The sequence below is a fragment of the Magnolia sinica genome, chromosome 13 (assembly GCF_029962835.1).
Source record: "Magnolia sinica isolate HGM2019 chromosome 13, MsV1, whole genome shotgun sequence".
NCBI lineage: Eukaryota > Viridiplantae > Streptophyta > Magnoliopsida > Magnoliales > Magnoliaceae > Magnolia > Magnolia sinica.
The window spans coordinates 65,711,651-65,728,960 of record NC_080585.1 but is presented as its reverse complement, the minus strand read 5'-3'; the positions used below and the strand labels follow the sequence as shown (position 1 = coordinate 65,728,960).

General features: G+C 38.6%; 1 protein-coding gene across 1 annotated transcript; it reads right to left on the bottom strand.

Annotated features, from left to right (window-relative positions):
- Positions 1-551: 551 nt before the first annotated feature.
- LOC131223824 (serine/threonine-protein kinase STY13) lies at positions 552-13,214 on the bottom strand. Its single transcript, XM_058219332.1, has 7 exons — positions 13,038-13,214; positions 12,097-12,484; positions 9,222-9,354; positions 8,832-9,027; positions 7,518-7,642; positions 2,602-2,760; positions 552-1,126 (listed from the first exon to the last, which is right to left on the bottom strand). The coding sequence occupies exons 2-7, from the start codon at positions 12,324-12,326 to the stop codon at positions 848-850; spliced, it is 1,122 nt and encodes a 373-aa protein (XP_058075315.1). The 5' UTR covers positions 12,327-12,484; positions 13,038-13,214; the 3' UTR covers positions 552-847.
- Between the last annotated feature and the right edge of the window lie 4,096 nt (positions 13,215-17,310).

Below are 17,310 nucleotides of genomic sequence, written 5' to 3'. Positions count from 1 at the left end.
CATTTTTACTAACACCCCTCCACTAATTGTAAGGATAAATTGGCTACAGGCAGCTTGCATTATATACATGTGGCATAAGTATCACCACACAACCAGTTGGACCCGCTTGGACCCAATTGCCAAATGAAAGGAGCAAGTATTCAGTCTGGGTTTCAAATCATTGCATGAGAATATCTAAGAATATCTAAAAGGAACTTTTAGTCGTAACATTCTCATGCGGAGGGGAGGGTATGCACGGTGTCCTCAAGCCTCAAGTAGGGAAATTTTGAGACAAGTCATTTTATCCAGACTATTGATCACATGACCCGCATCATGGTTGTGATGGATCTGTTATCCAGACTGCAAATCTACATTGAAGAAGCTGATATGAAAGTCTGCAATCATCAGAATAAAAAGATGGAATGGCCGGGCAGTGCTTCAAATCTGGAAGATCTTTGGGGCATGATGGCCTAACTGTATCAGGGCCAATAACATCAAGCAGTCTGAATACCAGAGTTGTGGGGCCGCTCATCCAATCTGAGGGCTCCAAGGTTCATATAATTCCCGTGATATAAATTATGGAATTTATGACAAATGTATTATGCACTTAACGTGGAGATTTCATATTTACACCCTTTTTAGTTTGTGATACAAACTTCCCAACCCCTCAGTGTTTCCACTAGTAATATAAGAGGCAAAGGACGCCTAACCATTTCTGCTTCTTTAATGTATTTTACCTTTGATTGTTCGTGGAGAGAGAATAATCCAAGCCGTGATCAAGATCTAGGTCATTAATCACAGATTAGCATCATCCAACGGTTATTTTTTAATTGGCAAAAAGACCATGAAATGCTCCAAACTTTACTGCTCATGGTGTGTTCTTCGTCCTCCTTAGAGGGAAAAGCTGGCGAAGGAAAGAAAACTTCCGCCTTGCACGAGCAGATGACTCTGTGACAGTGATACTACTTGGTAGATCTGACGTGGTTTCTGGCTCTGGTGAGGGCGCTGGAAGTGTGAAGAGGAATGCATTGAGCATGCGGATGATCTGGCTGAAGCTGGGCCGCATGTTTGGGTCCTCGACCCAACATGATTGTATGATGTACATGAGGTCCCGAGGCATGTCCTCCGGAAGACTTGGCCTTATTTGCTGTTTTAAGAAAGGGAGAAAGATCATCAGGCAAGATGTTACAGAGCCTCAAGTATGGTATCCAGACCCAGAAAAAAAAATTATATATATATATATATATATATATATATATATATATATATATATATATATATATAAAATAAAAAATTCCAGAGTGAACGAAAAAAAGGATTCAGGTCCAGGGCCTCAATTTATTTATTTTTTCCAGATAGTTGAAATTGTTTTCATGTTAACAAAGTGACAAAAAGTGAGAAAAACGAACCCAAGGCTTCATGCCTGATCTAGAAAAAATAAATGTCAATACACCATCTGGACCTGGACCTGACTGGATTCAGTTCCAGGGCCTCACATATGGTATCCAGACGTGACCCAACCTGACCCGACCACTTTCAAACAGTCAAGGGACGGGTACAGTAGGAACTTACTAAAACCCAACCCATTGACAGCCCTAGTCAATACTAGCTGGGACCATGCTAGCATGTGAGTTGTGTCAATACGAGCATTTTCCATGGCCAGTTCAAAGAGTCCGGGTTAAAGAGGAAGGTTGATGTATAGTAGGTAGCATATGTAAAACTTTTGCCAACCTACCATTTAAGCCAACCTGCAATTGCTGGGAAGATTGAGAAATGGTGCAAGCATATGTAAATATTTTCTTGTTAGTTGAACAGACCAGATTTACTCCCATAAGAAGCCAGCAACATTTTCACACAAACCAAAATCCCCACGTGCCCTAATAAATTTGGACCATCTTTCAAGGAAAAAAGAAAAAAACAAGTGCAACCTTGATTAAAGATTTAGAAGTAGAGCATGTAGCTCACACCACACACTTTGCAGCTTATGCCTCATGTTTCAGAGGGGTGAATGCCATGCTACACACTATTCGCTATTTAAAACACTAATGTGTACACATGCACGCGTGCGCGCACTAGTTGTATAACATCAGACAACAAGGTCATTCCACCGTGAAAATGGGAGTTCACGCCAATCTAACAATCACAAAGGCCATCCAAAAACCTCCACATTCACATTCGCATGGGGCCCACCTGACAGTTGCATAGACCTGATTTTTGGGCTGTCCCATTTTCATGGTGGGACAACCTTGTTGGACGGGTGAGACATCATACGAACACTACAGTGGGCCCCACATGCCAACTAGTTGGACATACAACTAGTGTGTGAGCATTTTGTGTGTGTGTGAGTAGCAGATCAAAGAAAAATGGATAAGAAAAGTGCATTTGGAACATTTTGGATAACCAAATGCCCAATTTTTCAGGGTTAAAAAACCCAAAACAAAAGGACAGGATTCACCCTGTCCAAACAGGCTATAGGTTCAACAATTATTCTAGTGAAAACATTGTAATATTTAGTGAAAGATGAAGTCGCTTGTAGTATGCATAAGCATCAGCAGCAGCAAGGACTGCAGTGGAGACAACAGCAACAACAGTAAAATCAAGATCAAGATGGTCATACCGCACCTTAAAAGCAGCGGCATATGCAGCCTGCAAGTTGGACATGCCCTCAAATGGCATACGGTTGGTTAACAACTCCCATAAAACTATGCCGAAGCTGTAGACATCAACCTTGTTGTTGTAGTGCTTCTTCTCCCCATGCCGCAGCGTCACAGTGCTATATAACTGCAAGATCACATTTCGGTTCCCAATTAAGGAAAGGTTTACAACAATTAAAGATGCAGTACTACTCAAGCAACAGGTGCAATTGGGCAGAACGAATATGAAAGTTCCACTCCAACCAACAGTAAGCTTCAAATGGTGCCATGAGGCCACTGGATGGAGTGAAATATCCAAAATTGATTCCCCATCTAGTTTCAGGCCTAGCCACCATGGGCCAAAATTTTGCGGCTACCAACTATACAACCAAGTTGGCGTCATAAGTTTGACTAGTTATTCTAGTGGGACCTGCCTGAAAGCTTAATCAAAGCCCATTTGCAGGTTCGGGTGCAGGCTAACTGTTAGCGTAGTCAATTGGCTAGGACGGTCTGTAAAGCTCCAGGGCCATGCTCAAGCTGCCACAGGTGGGGTTTGGGTTTGGGTTTATTTTTTAGGTCCATTGATTGGACACAGTACTATTTTGAGGCCCATAAATAAAGAGGCCAGGCCCAGCTTAGATTTAACAATATTCTCTTTAATAGGCAAGCCCAAGCCCAAATCTAGACTCATCATATCTGCTGTGGACTGAGCTTAGGCCTATTTTTCAAGCCCGAGGCCCAGGGCCAGCCCTAAGTTTCAGGCTCAAAACTTCCATGGACTGCACACTAACTGACATCAGCCTGGCCCAGGCCCAACCTGCTGTCAAACCTACAGACTGCAAACTCCACCCCTAAACATAATAAAGAAGGCCACAACAAGGCCACAAGATGAAAGAAGAGAGAAAAATAAAGATGAAGGAAATCAAAGCCAAACTCTTTCTGGATGGCACTGTAGTTCCCTGAGTAGGTAATTTGCTTTGCATTATGAATAGGTAAGCTTTTTTTTTCCCATGAGCAGGTAACCTTAATTTACATAGAAAGATTTCAAAGTACCAAGACAAATTTGAAAGTCGATGACGCGAGATATCAATCAAGATGCAGGACTTGAAATGTATCACATTAGGAGGAAATGCAATAACTGTCAGCATTTTCTTTTCATAAAGAGGAAAACTTCAATACTCTTGCAGAGTGTGTTGGTTGCTACGCAAGCATTAAGAAACTGCACGTGGCATAGTAGTATCATAAATTAAACTGTTCATATTGTAGGTCCCAATTTAGATGGCTTGTGAAACGTGAAAAAAATACTGATTTGATATATAGGAGGCCGGTTAATCAGCATTTCATGGATGATCCAAATTAAAGAAATAATTGAAATTGCACCTGGTATAGGATATCACGGCTACGTGCGGAAACTTGGCGGAGCCATAAAATGGTGGCTATGTTGATGAGGACATCACGTCACGTATGCCTTTGCATACATACCAGAGGAGGTGGGCCGCACCGATTTCCCGTGGCTAAGTGAGTACCTGTGATCGTGCTAAAGACCCCATGTGCATGTGCGAGCATTTGGAAGACCCTATACTGGGAAGATGCACATGGGCTGCTTGATTGAGTGATCCAGACCGTTGGATTGGAAGGATGTGACGATCAGCCCGTTGGATCACATGATCGGCCCATTGATCGTGGATCATCCACATTAGTTTTTCTTAAATTTTATTAGCTTATAGGATTTAGTTTTGTTTATGTTATGTTTGGACACCATTATGATTGTTTTTAGTTGATTTTAGTTAGACTATGGTTATTTTCGTCAAAATTCACAAAACAGGATGTTTATTGTAATTTTTGAACTTTCTTGGAACTATAAAAGAGGGTGCGCATGTGACCCTCACCTTCATTGGATTTTGTAATAGAGAGAGAGAGAGAGAGAGGCTCTTGTTTTCTTCTTCTTCTTCCATCTTCATGAGATTTAAAGATACTTCCATGTGATTTGGAAGGGAGATTGGTGTGAGGCTAATCATTATCAACAGAGGTGCGAGGTCTCCATCTATCCCCACATCACCATATCTTTTCTCCTCTATCAAGGTATTTTCTTCAAATTATTCGATTCTCTCATCCTAAGCATTCATCTTCGCATAAACTCATCTTTCATTTACCCATCTATAATCCCAAACCCTAAGAGACCTAACTCATCCATCCCACGCCACACGTGTGAACCTTCCAGGTTAGCCATATAGCCACACTTTATCATTTTTTTTGCTTCTTTTAACCCTTAAATCAAAACCCCCTTCTCTCTACCAAATCCCCAACTTTCCTAGATTTTCCAAATTTGCTAAAAACCCTAATTTTACCTTAGGTTGTATTAGGCTTTCTATTTTGAAATAGACTATACCCTATGCTAATTGGATGTCTCTGCATCCATTAGATCATAGTTTCCTTTAATTTAATGATCTTGTGTGACAATGTTGATAACTTAGGCTAAGATTTATACATGATATTCTTTTGGTTTTCATGGTATTTGTGATGATTATGGCAATGTTTGTGTTTTTTTCTTTGTTAATTGTCTTAATTTTGCTACTTGATCTCACATGTTATTTGGTTCATGCATCGGTCCTACATTATATGTCCTGGGGGGTGGAAGGGATGGATTAGGATCAAATAAAATTTATAACTTTTAATACACGATTGCTTGCGTAAACTAATATGACAATTTAAACTAAGTAAGGCAATTAACTCTAAGGCTTCCAATCCAATAGAGGGTCCCATCACATAAGACTATGATAGATGCAACATGCTAAGCAACTACTCTATAAATGATAGTGCACATTTGTGTGTGGAATGTGCTAACCATCAATTCCTAGCATTCATCAAATCATGCATACATATAATTCATCAATCAATCACATAAGCATAATTAAACAAGTGCTCAAATGCAATCCCAAACAAAAGCATGTACAGTGGTTCGACTTCCCTACTCTACTCTCGACGGACACACTCAACCCATGAGTATACCGGATTTTACTATCAAAGGTTTTAAATCAGATTCACCTCTAAACCTTACAGCCCTACTCAAGGACTTAGTGTACACTCCCGCCGGAGGCTCCCGCAAGATACTTGAGTTGGTTTTCTATCGGTTAACCAACAACTTTGATCTTAGTCCAAAGACCTATGTTTACTCCCGCCGGAGACTCCTATGAAGACTAACGCGTACACACCAGTGTTCAATGAATTCGACCCTACACAAGGGCCTAGGTCATACACAAGAACCTATCGAGTTTGAGTCACAAACTCTTACCCCCAATCATTCACAAGGAAATAGAGTATACGGACTATTACAAATGGCACTTGTCAAATTGAACCCCTTTAATGCATCGTCTCGGGTTGCTTGATCAATGCTCTCCCGTGCTTCAATCAGCCTCTATTTTGCTCCCCCGATCATTGATACCGATGCATTGCCAATTCTTCAACTTCAAGATCAAACACCTTGCATGCGATGCTCCAATGCAGTGACCAAGGTGATTGGAGGTTAGGTAAATCTCATACAACCAATAGAAGGTTGTAATCCTAGGGGATTCACCCGAGATGAGTCTTCTAGATTATTTAGACAAAGGATACACCAATAGAAGTTAGGTTTAATCTCTACAAAATGGTGAAGTTCTAGCACATCTTCAAGGTGAATGGTGGAATCCTCATTAGAGTGTTAATCTTAAGAAGATGACTTGGAACTCATTGGTTTAAAAGCTTAGAATAAGGAATATAAACATAGAATCACCTACGCTTCTATTGCACCAAAAACCCATCAAAATGCCCAAGGTTTGTATGACCTTTATAAAGGAACTAAGTTCTAACGATAAAAAAAAAAAAAAAGGCAAAAAATGATCGGTTCAATTGATCGATCCGAGCCTTCGATCGATCAGGTGATGCATCAATCAATCGCTATAATTCCAGCATTTTGCGAATTTGTTGTTGGACGTTTGAGCCATGTTCGATCGCTCGAGACTAATCGATCGAGGAACGATCGATTGATCGATGGCACCTATGAGTCTGTTATTTTTGGGTAGTTTGGTTTAACAGCAGCTTGAGACCTCTATAGCCTTTCTAAGCATGTTCAATTAGGGCTCCTAAAGTAAAGGATGATCAACAATGTATACCTATTAACGTTAAGATCTTCTAGAGGTTACGGGGTTGTTTTGGGTCAAGGTTAGTGTCACCAAGGCACCTTATTTACCTGTTCCATGCTCCTTGATGCTCCACGTTCTCGTGTCTTCGGTCTTTAGCTTCCAAAGGCTCAACCGACTACATGACACATGGACTCAAGTGATTGACAAACAAGGTGCACAAACTAGTGTACTAACAACAAGTTCCCATAGTCGGAGATTAGGGTCATTTATACAATCTGAAATTTGGATGATAACCTATCTATATTGGGCCCCTCAATTTAGACTGTTTAACTAGAGTTAACATACACCATGTGTAAAATTTTTGAGCACCTGCATAACAACCATCATGCACTACCGGAGTCAAATAACTCTCCTGTTATAAATATCATGTTGTTCTATCTAATGACTCATCCTGACCTTTTTGATGGATCAAAAAAATTTTATTAGGCGAAACACAGGTAGATTAAACTAAGGGGAACAAATCCCCAATAGAGAAAGGATCTTTCATAACATCATCCTTTGCTAACTTGTCACAATTCCATCTGAATATCTACCCAAATGTTCAAACGATATGCTTAAAAGGCGAGGAAATATCACGAATTTCATTAAAAGCATACTTAAACTTCCAAGGCTCCAAGCTAAATTCATCCCTACCTTAGTTTTGCATTTTCAAGATAACATACAACCAAATCACACTTGAGATTGATACTATGGAAGTATATATTAAAAATGTTAAAATGGTATGGACCTCAGGAGCCATCCAACGGTAAGTTCCAGTTTCTGCAGTCATCATCTCGGTCACAGATTCTTCTCTTGCAAGTCCAAAATCTGCCAGCTTCAGTGTCTTATGGTTGGCCGTAAGCAATAAATTGTCTGCACCAGTGACACACAATCAACATTTTTCTATTGAAGGACAGGAACAGAAATCTGAACTTTCAGTAAACTAGAACATGAAGATCTGGATAAACTTAATTATAGAATGTGCTGCTTATTGTTGGCAACTTAAAATTGCAGTTAAATTGCGCAATTTTGCAATCATGTCTACTTGCAAGCTTCTACCTAATTACCTAATTAGACTAACCGTGATTGAAGGAGAAAGTGACAAGGAATCTATAAGCCTATTAAAGTGACAAGGAATCTATATGCCTATTATTAGGATCAAGGTTTCTTCCCTTTTCTTTCTTTTTTTTTCTTTTTTTTTTTTTTGCCTTATTAGCACCTGTTGAAAACCAACAAAAATAGATAAAGTTGAACTTTTATGTACCATCAATTTTATTAAGCTTCAAACCTAGCCAAAAGAGAAGTGTCAGCTTCAAAACAGCCTATTGTCATTTGTTTCCACAAAATCTGCACTTTGAAGCATGTGTGCTGTTAAATAAGACACACCTCTTCTTTGAAATTCTTATGATTCTGTGGGTCCCCTTGTGCAATTCTCAGACACTCCCTGATACGGCTCATTACAAAAGTAAGTTTTACATTGAATGATTGTTGCCTTTTATCTATGGAATGCAATACTTGCATATAATTAAATTGATGTTTAAGCTTCTTATCACTTTTGTTCCAATTTTTTTACATATAATAATTACAATATACTACTAAAATGTGCGGACATGTTGGAAAATCTGGCCTTTAAAAGAAAATGTGCCAGGCACCAAACATATGTTCTTTCTAAGACTCCAAATCACATATAATAGATGAAAAAAAAAAAAACACACAGTAAAAGTTATCTTCTGGAACAGAATTCTACTGAAAAATCAAGTCAATAATTCATGTAGTTTTATAGTAAAGAATAAAATATATTTACATAACCCATAAATTTTAATTTACTGTGCCAAATCCAAATGCCACTGTTCATTATACTTGAAGCAAGCAACAAAGGACTAGTAGTCTCTACACCCAGAACAATAAGAAAGGAGCAGAACTTAAAACTCATTAAAGAAAACCTTTAATATCTGAATCAAAACCAGAAGAGCTAGGAGTAGCATGATGCACAGGTCAAAGCCTGAAGTTTAAAAAACTCAAATTGCATATGATAGAAGAAGCATATGAGCTTGTGCAGTACCAGGTTTAAGATCTCTGTGTATAATCCCATTAGCATGTAAACACTCCATGGCCCGAGCAATGTCAAGGGCAAAACCTATTGCCACATGAAGATCCAGTTGTTTGGGACGAATACTAATTAAATACTTTCGAAGTGACATCCCTGGTAATAGCTCTGTCGCTATCACCATAAAAGGATCCTTACAAGCTCCAATGAACTGCATGAAAGGTGAAGGTATTACAAGAGATGAAGTGCAAGTGAAACACCAGAAGTGGCAAAGAGAAGAAAAATGCATCAGTTCTTGGCACAACTGAACACAACTTGGTACGCCTGGCACAGTGAACCCAAATTGAGACAGCAGCATCTTACCAATTTCAACAAAAAATACAGAATATGAACTAGAAAATACACCTTGACAAGGTTCTGATGTTTTACTCTAGACATCATAGTAACTTCGCGTGCAAAACGACCTTCAAGTGCAGCTTTTTCTTCTGGAGTACTGCCACTATGAAGAACTTTGACTGCAACAATTTGCTCTCCATATCTAAAGACAAACAAGCCATGCGAATGATGTAAATTTCATAGCTAGCATTTTGGAAAGGAGCTTTATCCCTTTTTTCTCCCTTCAGGGCCAGTATGACATAAGGTTTTGCAAAAAAAATAAAACAAGCATTCATCAAGGACCACAATCAGCACAATGGATGGATAACTAGACTACAGCCGCCATAGAAAAATATCGGAATTCTTCAATCGCTTGCAGGATGGATATAGAAAAAGGAATTAACTAGTAAGGAAACTGGGCATTAATTAAGAAGATAAGCTATGCATCCTTTGAAAGGCATAATAATGCCCAAAACGAAGAACAAGAGTACAGAACCAAACAGGTAAAACTTCAATCCTTTCAACAGTTGGAATCAGCACATACGTGGCATATCCCTTTTTATCCCATGGTAGAAAATGGGGGCGGCAGCAGTGGTGGTGGCAGTGATGATGATGACTAGTAAAGTGCTGATTTTCAATAAACATAAATCCACTATTGTCAGTCTCATTTAGTTCCGGTGTCAGTCCATCAGAACAGAAAGATCAATTGAGTGCTAATTCCAAACTGAAGGGTCAGGATATCAGTGTAAACTTAGACACAAGCAGAGTTACAAAAGGCACAGTTATACAAGCAACACCTTGTGAGGTAACATGCTATTATGAAAAAGACAATTTAACATGAAGGAGAATACAAGAAAAGCCAATTCTGCTAGTATGTGCACAAGCGTTTTTATCTTTGGATATGCATATACACTATGGGGCCATTTGGAAGAAAGAAAAGTTGCATCTGGCATAGGTTGTCTAGGGCAAACAAGTTGTCCACGGTTTGCCTAACCCATTTATGTATCTAAACCAGTGTTTTAAATAGTGGTAGCATGATGCATAGTGCTCAGCCCTCTATAGCGTGTAGCGTAAACTACAGGATACTTCTATTTTTTAATTTAAAAATAGGACAAATATAATAAATAGTGAAAAAAAAAAGGAAAAATAAAAATAAAAATGCCTAAAGGATTATTCATTTTATCAATTATAAGCATGTTCAAAAAAGTTATTAGTTATCATTTATCAAAATCCAATCCACATATATAAGCCAAATCAAATAATTATTACATCAACAACTTTCTAAGCAAACCACTTTAATTAATAATGTCTAATTGAAACCACAAGTCACAATTATGAAAAGAAATAAAAATCTCATAGGTTAAAAGTATCAAGTACAATACAAGTGTCACATTTCTCAACATTAGAAACAAAAAAACCAAAAAAAAAAAAAAAAAACAACAACATAATTATTTATGCTACGTAGTTGTAGTGTACACTATGCTATTTGGGACACTACGTAGTGCTATGGCCACGCTACGCTACGTAGCGTACGCTACAGGCGCTATTTGAAACACTAATCTGAACCGAGAAAATTAGGGGCAGTCTGTCCCCAAAAGTTGGAAAAAAGCAAGAACATCATGTCCCTTTTAAAAATATGGAATAAAGATGAGGAAACCTTATCCCAAGTTCAGTGCATGCGGGAACACAATGTTTCTTGCACATGCATCGCATGTGCCAAATGTGTATTCAAGCACCCCAAATGCATAACATGTGCCACCATCAATCTTCAAGCGTGCTACCACTAAATATGCCACATGCGTCAATGTAGACATGCATCATAAGTGCTACAAGTTCCCCATCCATCTTAAATTCCCTACATTTGTCACATGCCATGGGCCAAGGTGCTTGACAAAAATTGAATGGAATAACTAGTCTACAACAACATCACCTAGCTATCCTATCAAAGGCAACACGACCCAAACTCTTTTTCCAGAACACAACTTTGCTTGCATCCATGGACCCTATATATGCATGTATTGAGTATAGAGAATCTTAGTTGCAATCCTACTGACCAAGCGCCACACCCACTTCAAATCGCAGTTCAAAATCCCGCGCTTGCTCCCGCTTCCTCAATGTTTATAGGTGCCAACATTTTGAAACAGAAGCTTACCAGCTCCCACACCCGAATTTGTCGCCACTTCATGCAACTTTATGTAGAATACTTGAAACAATGTAGCATACCATGGGAAGCATAGTGTCTTAGAGCAGTATAATAGGCACAAGTTCTATGAGAAACATGCAAGTTTAATTGAGCATTTGCTCTGCCCAATAAACTGCACATGCAAGGCCCAGTTTTGGAGATCCAAATCATTCATATGGGCACCATGAGGGATGGATTATACCTCAAAAACCCACACCAAGGGATGATCCTAGGACACTGTTAAATATCGGCAAATGGCGGTAAATTGTCAATACTCATTGGAAAGTAAAGGTTAACTGATAGAGCCAGCATTTGGTAATGAGGCCTACCAGAACAATGGCTTACATTTACTGTACCATTGGCCCCACATAGAACATTGCTAGGATTTAACAAAAAGATGTCATTTCTTTAAAAGCATCATAGGATTCCACAAGCTTTACACATGATTATTCATGGCTGATCAGGGGGAAAAAAGGGAACAAAATCCATTTGTGGATGACAACTAATATTTAACTACCATATATTAATGAAGTCCACTAATGTTACTATGTTACAAATACTTTTTTAGGATGTTTCGACCTTCAAACACAACATTTGAAAGAGCTTTAGGAACATGTTAATCACTAATAAAGAGAAGTGTACTTGATGTTCTTGAGAGCTATTTAAGAACATGTTAAGCACTAAAGAAAAGAATCATTCAATTTACCGAAAGTTAATACTTACTTTCCCTCATAGACTTTCCCGTGGGCCCCCTCTCCAATCTTTGACCCAACAAACAGTAATCTTGGGTCAATCAGCAGTTTCTCGTCGATCCTGAGCTGTGGAACCGAAATTGACCCGATCTTTCCGATCTGATGATTCTCAGGATGAACACCAATCTCAGCTTTCTCTGATCCCGAATGGTTAAACTCCCCCTCTTCTCCACCTTCTTTGATCTCCTCATCGCAACTCATGGTTGTGAAACAATAAAAGAACCAAACTTTTCAAAACCTTTGATACTAGAACATATGCCCGTTTTTCTTCTCCCGCTTATCCAGTAAGAAAGATCAGATATTTCTTGGAGCCATACTTATTTGCCTCTTATTTATAGAACTTCTCGACCAACAGTCATCTGTTCAGTAAATACAGAATCTATCATCCCCCAGCATCTAAACCTCACAAAATTGCTGGGATGCTTTCTTTTTAAGTAGTATATATAATTCAAGAATTTAGACAGAGAACGGTCCAGATATCAAACACAAACCTATTTTCTGCTAATTAACACCACTCACACTGAATCACAGAAATCATTAGAATTCATTTCTCGAAATTACACATGCAACCTCCAGGAATCAATCAGATTCCGAGTTTCCAACAAATTCAAGTCAATTCTGGTAATTCGACCAACTTCCCTTCTTCAAACCATCTTTCATACAATTCCACTTATCTCAATCAAATTTTTCAATTTCAGTCATAATTTTTCCACGAGATACTTGACAGAGACCTTGAACTACAACAAAAATCAAGAGAAGCCAAAGACGGTTTTTTCAGTGACAGAGCATCTGCTAATTAAGAAAAAGGATCGAAATCTATATGGAGAGAGCCGATTTCTGCGAAGCTAGCACGAAATCGAGACCTACAGATAATTCGGGCCACGAAGAACGGAAGAAACCAAAGAAACTTACAGCTCCTGGCCAAATCAAAAGCGGCAGAAGCTCAAAATCATCAGATAAAGACTCCAAATCGGCTTCCGATCATCTCTTCTTCAGTTTCAGCTTCGATTCGTCTGAAACCCTAACCCTAAAAATCACTCTCCCACTCCTCTCTCTGAAAGTCCAAGGCGTTAAAGTGAAGATATTCCGGGCGACCGTCCGGAAGCAGGAATTTTATAGTGAGAGGATTCCGTTTTTCCTTCTTTTTTTTCTTTCTGTCCATCCGGATATGGATAGACACGCCATCCAAACCCTGAGATTGTCTTACACGTGGCACTTAGCAGCCACTCAGTTTGGCTTCCCCCTCGCAAATGGGCGCGGAGTGGATACTGACGACGTCAGTAGCCACATTGCTACTGAATTGACGTCAGCAAGCCCAGTGGACCCCACCATGATGCATGTGTTGTATCCATACCGTCCAACGTCTATGGAGATCGTTTTATGGCATTACAAAGAGAACCAGATAGATCTAAATTTCAAGTGGACCCACCACAGAAAACCATAGGAGCAATCACACCCACCATTGAAACATTTATAGGGTTACTGTGATGTATTTTTGAGATCCAACCTATTCATAAGTTAACATAGAGATAAATGAAGTAAAAACAAAAATATCAGCTTCATCGGAAACTACCGTGGCCTCTAAAAAGTTTTGAACGATGGATGTCATTGTCCCCGCTATTTCTATGCTATTTTCTATGGTGGGGTACGCTTAAACTCTAGATCTATCTCATTCTCTTTGTAATGCCATAAAACAATCTCTAAAAATACTTAGGCGGTATGGATAGAACACATGCATCATTGTGGGGTCCACAGAGCTTGGTGACGTCACTTCAGTAGCGATTTGGCTACTGACCTTGTCAGTATCCAATTCGCGCCCCTCGCAAATGGGGTTTTTGGTGACAATAGCCTCATCGTATAACATGGTTGTGGCTTTAATATCTTATTTTCAAATTTATGCTTTTTTAACTCTAACGCCATTTTTTTCCTTTTTCTAAGGACCAAAATGTCTCTCTACCATAGTTACTCCTTGTATGGTAGGTTTTTGTCTGGTAAGAAGAGGTTTTGTAAAAGGGGTATAGGAAAGGAGTGTAGGCCTACCAAAAATAAGGATTCATTCACCCCTTAGTCGATTTGTTTCATTTATTTTAATTGGGCAGTCATGAACCTACAAAAAGATTTCTTCCAAATTTATGTTTGAAGATGTCCCGTATCCCACAACTATACTAACGTTGTACATTAATTTTGAACTGTTTCTTCTAATGTAGTATATATATGTAAGTTTTGCCTTCAAACTTAGGCCGATGACATGAAATTAAAATCTCGTGCATGCAAACAAGTTGCACTTACTCCACGATAACCCAATAGGCTCCACATAAGATGTCGATGGGTACAAAATATGGATCCCTTATCACACAAGGGCCATTTGATTTTTTCTTTCTTCCTTGATTTATTTTTTTTCATGGAGGGGAAGAGGATGTGAAAGGGATGATAGTGTTTTCCTTCTTCCTTCTTCCTTCTTCTCTCCTTGTTTCCCTTTATAGTTGTTTTTTATTCTTTTATTTTTTATGAATGGTGAGAGTTTGTGAAATGGGAGAGGATGTAGAAGAATGCTGTAATTGATAAATTTTTATTATGGAAGAATATTAAATGGATGAATTTTGTGATAGAATAATGTTGTAATGAATGAATGTGATGAATGTTGGAATAGATAAATCTTGTAATAGATGACTATTGTAATGGATTAATTTTTTATAATGGAAGAATGTATAATGTTGAGATGGATTAATGTTATATGGTGGATCCCCAGTGCTCATTTTGGATCGTCGATATTTTCATTATGGATTATCAATATTCAGTGTGGATCGTCTATATTTATTGTAAATCAACAATATTCAATGTGGATCGTTGATATTTTCTGTGAATCACCAATATTTTCACTGTAGATATTCACTATGGGCCACCGATTTCACGAAAATGGTTATAACTCCCTCGTTACATGTCCAATTTGAGTGATTTTGTGCTCATTAAAAAGATAATTTCGAATAATATCATTTAGATACTAATTGATTGCCCACAATTGGGTCCAAACTTCATTATTAACTGTGTATCTCTGATATTCACTACGGGCCATCGATCCTATGAAAATGGCCATAACTCCCTTATTACATGTTCGATTTGGGTGCTCTTATGCCCATTGGAAAGATACTTTAATGAAATTTTAAATGACTTTAGAATTATCTCATTTTTACACCATTTGATTTCTTAAAAGCGAGCCCAAAGTTTATTATTCACCGTGCATCATAGATATTCATTGTGGGTCACCGATCCCACAAAAACGACCATAACTCCCTTATTACATGTCTAATTTAGGTGATCTTATACTTATTGGAAAGATAATTTGATGAAATATTAAATGGCTTTAGAATCATCTCATTTTTATACCATTTGATTTTTCAAAAGTGGGCCCAAAGTTCATCATTTATTATGGATTGCTAATATTCACTATGGACCTCTAATCCCATGAAAATGGCCATAACCCCCTCATTGCATGTCCGATTTGGGTAATCATATGCTCTTTAGAAAGATACTTTAATGAAATTTCAAATGGCTTTAGAATCATCTAATTGCCCAAAAGTGGACCCAAACTTCATCAATCATTATAGATCGTTAATTTTATTGTGGGCCACCGGTCCCACAAAAACGGCTATAACTCCCTCGTTACATGTCTGATTTGGGTGATCTTATACTTGTTGGAAAGATAATTTAATGATATTTCAAATGAATTTGGAATATCTATTTGTACACCATTTTTGTTGTCCAGATGTGAGCCCAAAATTCATCATTCACTGTGGATTACTAATATTTAATACGGGTCATCGATCTCACGAAAACGCCCATAACTCCCTCATTATATGTCTAATTTTGGTAATCTTGCACTTGCTAGAAATATTATTTGATGAAATTTCAACTAACTTTAAAATCATCTCATTTAAACACTATTTGATTGCCTAAAAGTGGGCCTAAAGTTCATTATTCACTATGGATCGTTAATATTAACAATGGACCATTGATATTCACTATTGTAACGACCTTGGAATTTTTGTGCTAATCTTTCCTTAAGTAGTTATTTTTGGGGTAATTAGCGCTTTACTTGATTGCTTGTGAAATTCGCATCAATCACTTTAAATTGTATCTGCATGGCTCTAAACGTGTAGATTAGTGAGCGCTACGTTACTCTGAAATCTGGGATCCATCTCTAAATCCAGTTGTTCTGGGGAATTTTTGGAAGATCTGGATCGGACCTAGACCGCGCGTCGAAAGTCCGATGGCGATGATCTTAGGCTGTTGCGGTCACTGAGTTGGGCTTGGTCTTCACCTCGAAAATCAAGTCGATCTGATGTTCTGGGTCGATTTGGTTGAGCTCGGAGTGAAGAGTGTGAGAACGGTTGGAATTTATTAAGCTTTTTATGAAATCTGAGTCGTGTCGCTTGCGCGACGATTTTAAGCATTCTGACCGTTGGATTCTGACCCAATTTCACCCTCTGATCAGGATGGTTGGCCCAGGCATATCCTAGTGCTTGTGGACCTGATCGAGATTCCGTGACCATTGAATTGAGTGTGGTCCGCCACGGCTGATCTGAAGAGCCGGTCGGTACGAAAACTCAGCCTGACCTAGATCCATGGTCAGTGAGCTTAAGTCCGACCTTTCGTGGTTATAGGCCCACCAGAAGTGCTTCGTTGGATCGAGAAAGGCGTACTTTGGTTATAACCTAAGTATACCTTGACCCTGGGGTTATTTCCATCATTTTAAGGTCTATATATAGTCCTTAAACCCTAGCTCTCATTTCCATACGAATTTTCTCTAACCCTAGCTTGGAAAGAGAGTGGAAAAGAGAGAGTTAGTGAGAGAGATTGGTTGGTGAATCATCTTGATTCTTCCTTGTTCTTCTTCACCTTTGAACCTTCACTTTGAATCGTTCCTTTGGCGATTTTGAGTTCTTTTGGGGTAAGTTAACCTAACCCTAACCTGTGTTAGAGCTTAGACTAGACTTGGTGTTGTTGTATCTCATTTCTATCCTTATTTTAGGGTATTCTTGCGCCGTTGACGAAGACAACTCGTCTAAATCAGATTCGGCGGTTCTTTCTTTGCTTAAGGTGCGGACTTTAAGTGTATAGGTTATGGTTTTCAAGGCTTTCAATCCCGATTAGTGATTTATTCTTGTTATGGATGAGATTTCACATG